The 1,178-nt window shown below is 55.8% G+C and overlaps 1 protein-coding gene across 1 annotated transcript in view; it reads right to left on the reverse strand.

Moving 5' to 3' along the window:
• Window positions 1–544: 544 nt before the first annotated feature.
• The window catches only part of POU4F3 (POU class 4 homeobox 3), a 2,737-nt gene continuing 2,103 nt past the window's right edge, over window positions 545–1,178 (reverse strand). The window contains exon 3 of the mRNA XM_085312659.1: window positions 545–823. Coding sequence (XP_085168785.1) covers window positions 545–823 — 279 coding nt within the window. The remainder of the gene's footprint in view (window positions 824–1,178) is intronic.

Consider the following 1,178-nt stretch of genomic DNA (forward strand, 5'->3'; position numbering starts at 1 on the left):
AACCGAGCCAAACCCAGGAAACCCCAGGAGCACAAACAACCRTGCCTCACGGAGGATCTGCTGAAATCCTAGCGGACAGCGGAGAAAAGATGCCGTCTGAATTGCCTTCTGCCGTTTTTATACCAGGGTAGGCAATTAATATTGCATTACCCTTATTTTAAATTTTCAAAACCCACAATATAATGTAATGGCATAAGGGCATTTATTATTGAAGGACATTTGATTGGGGAAAAATCATTGGGGCTGATTGGAAAAACACGGACCGAGGGAGCACTCTGGCTTCCCGACGACCTACAATTAAAAGGCTGTATGTGTAAGGTCCTTTCCTAATGGGGGAGGAGGGTGAGACCCGGTCTAAGGTTTGATGTTCGACACTCATTGAAATGCTACAGTGAAATATTCAAAAGAGGCTTGTGCTTCGATCATTAATTTTTAATCGTTAAGGTGCTTCTGGGAATCATAAATAAAAGCCTCCCCCCTTTTAAACAGCRTTAGAAATGAACCCGTGATAGATTTTGTTTGGGGGATATTTTTTTGTTGGCGTTTAAATCAGATCGGAGGTAACGCAGTCCCGCGAGGAGCCGCGGCCGCGGGAGGCGGCCGCTGGCCGAGGCGGCTCCGCGGCCGGGCGCGCAGCGGCCCCGCTCTCCCGCACCCTCGCCGGGCTGCCCGGGGCCGCGGTTTCGCGACCCGCTTTCCGGGGGAAACGTACCGTCGACAGCTTTTCGTTGTTACTGCACTCGTAATTTTTCTTTTTTTCCTTCCGACGTCCCTCCCGCTCTAAGCACGGGAAAGGAGAGCGAGGCAAGAAAAGACGCGCGCTCTTCGGGTTGAAAAATAAAGCTTTTATTCCAGAGTYAGAGTGAGGAACAACGTTCGTTTCAGAGTTTTTCTCCGAGGGATGGGGCGGACTAAAGGAATAAACCGTGAGAGCAGAGCAGAGCACACGGACACGCAAACCGGGTGGGAGCGAGCGCCGCGGGCCGTGCGGGGCGGCGGGGCGGGGCGGCTCTGCCTGCGGGCGCCGCATCCGAGAACGGCTCCTCTCGTCGTTAACCAGAGTCCGGACACCCGGAGAAACCCCGGGCCCTCGCTCCCCGGCCCGCATTGGCTCCGCCCGGCGAGCAGCGATGCCCGGCGGTCGCGGGAGCCCCGGCCCCGGGACGCGCCCGGCTGCC

This window comes from Rhea americana, unplaced genomic scaffold (genome assembly GCF_003343005.1).
Source record: "Rhea americana isolate MKP2758 unplaced genomic scaffold, rheAme1 scaffold_37, whole genome shotgun sequence".
NCBI lineage: Eukaryota > Metazoa > Chordata > Aves > Rheiformes > Rheidae > Rhea > Rhea americana.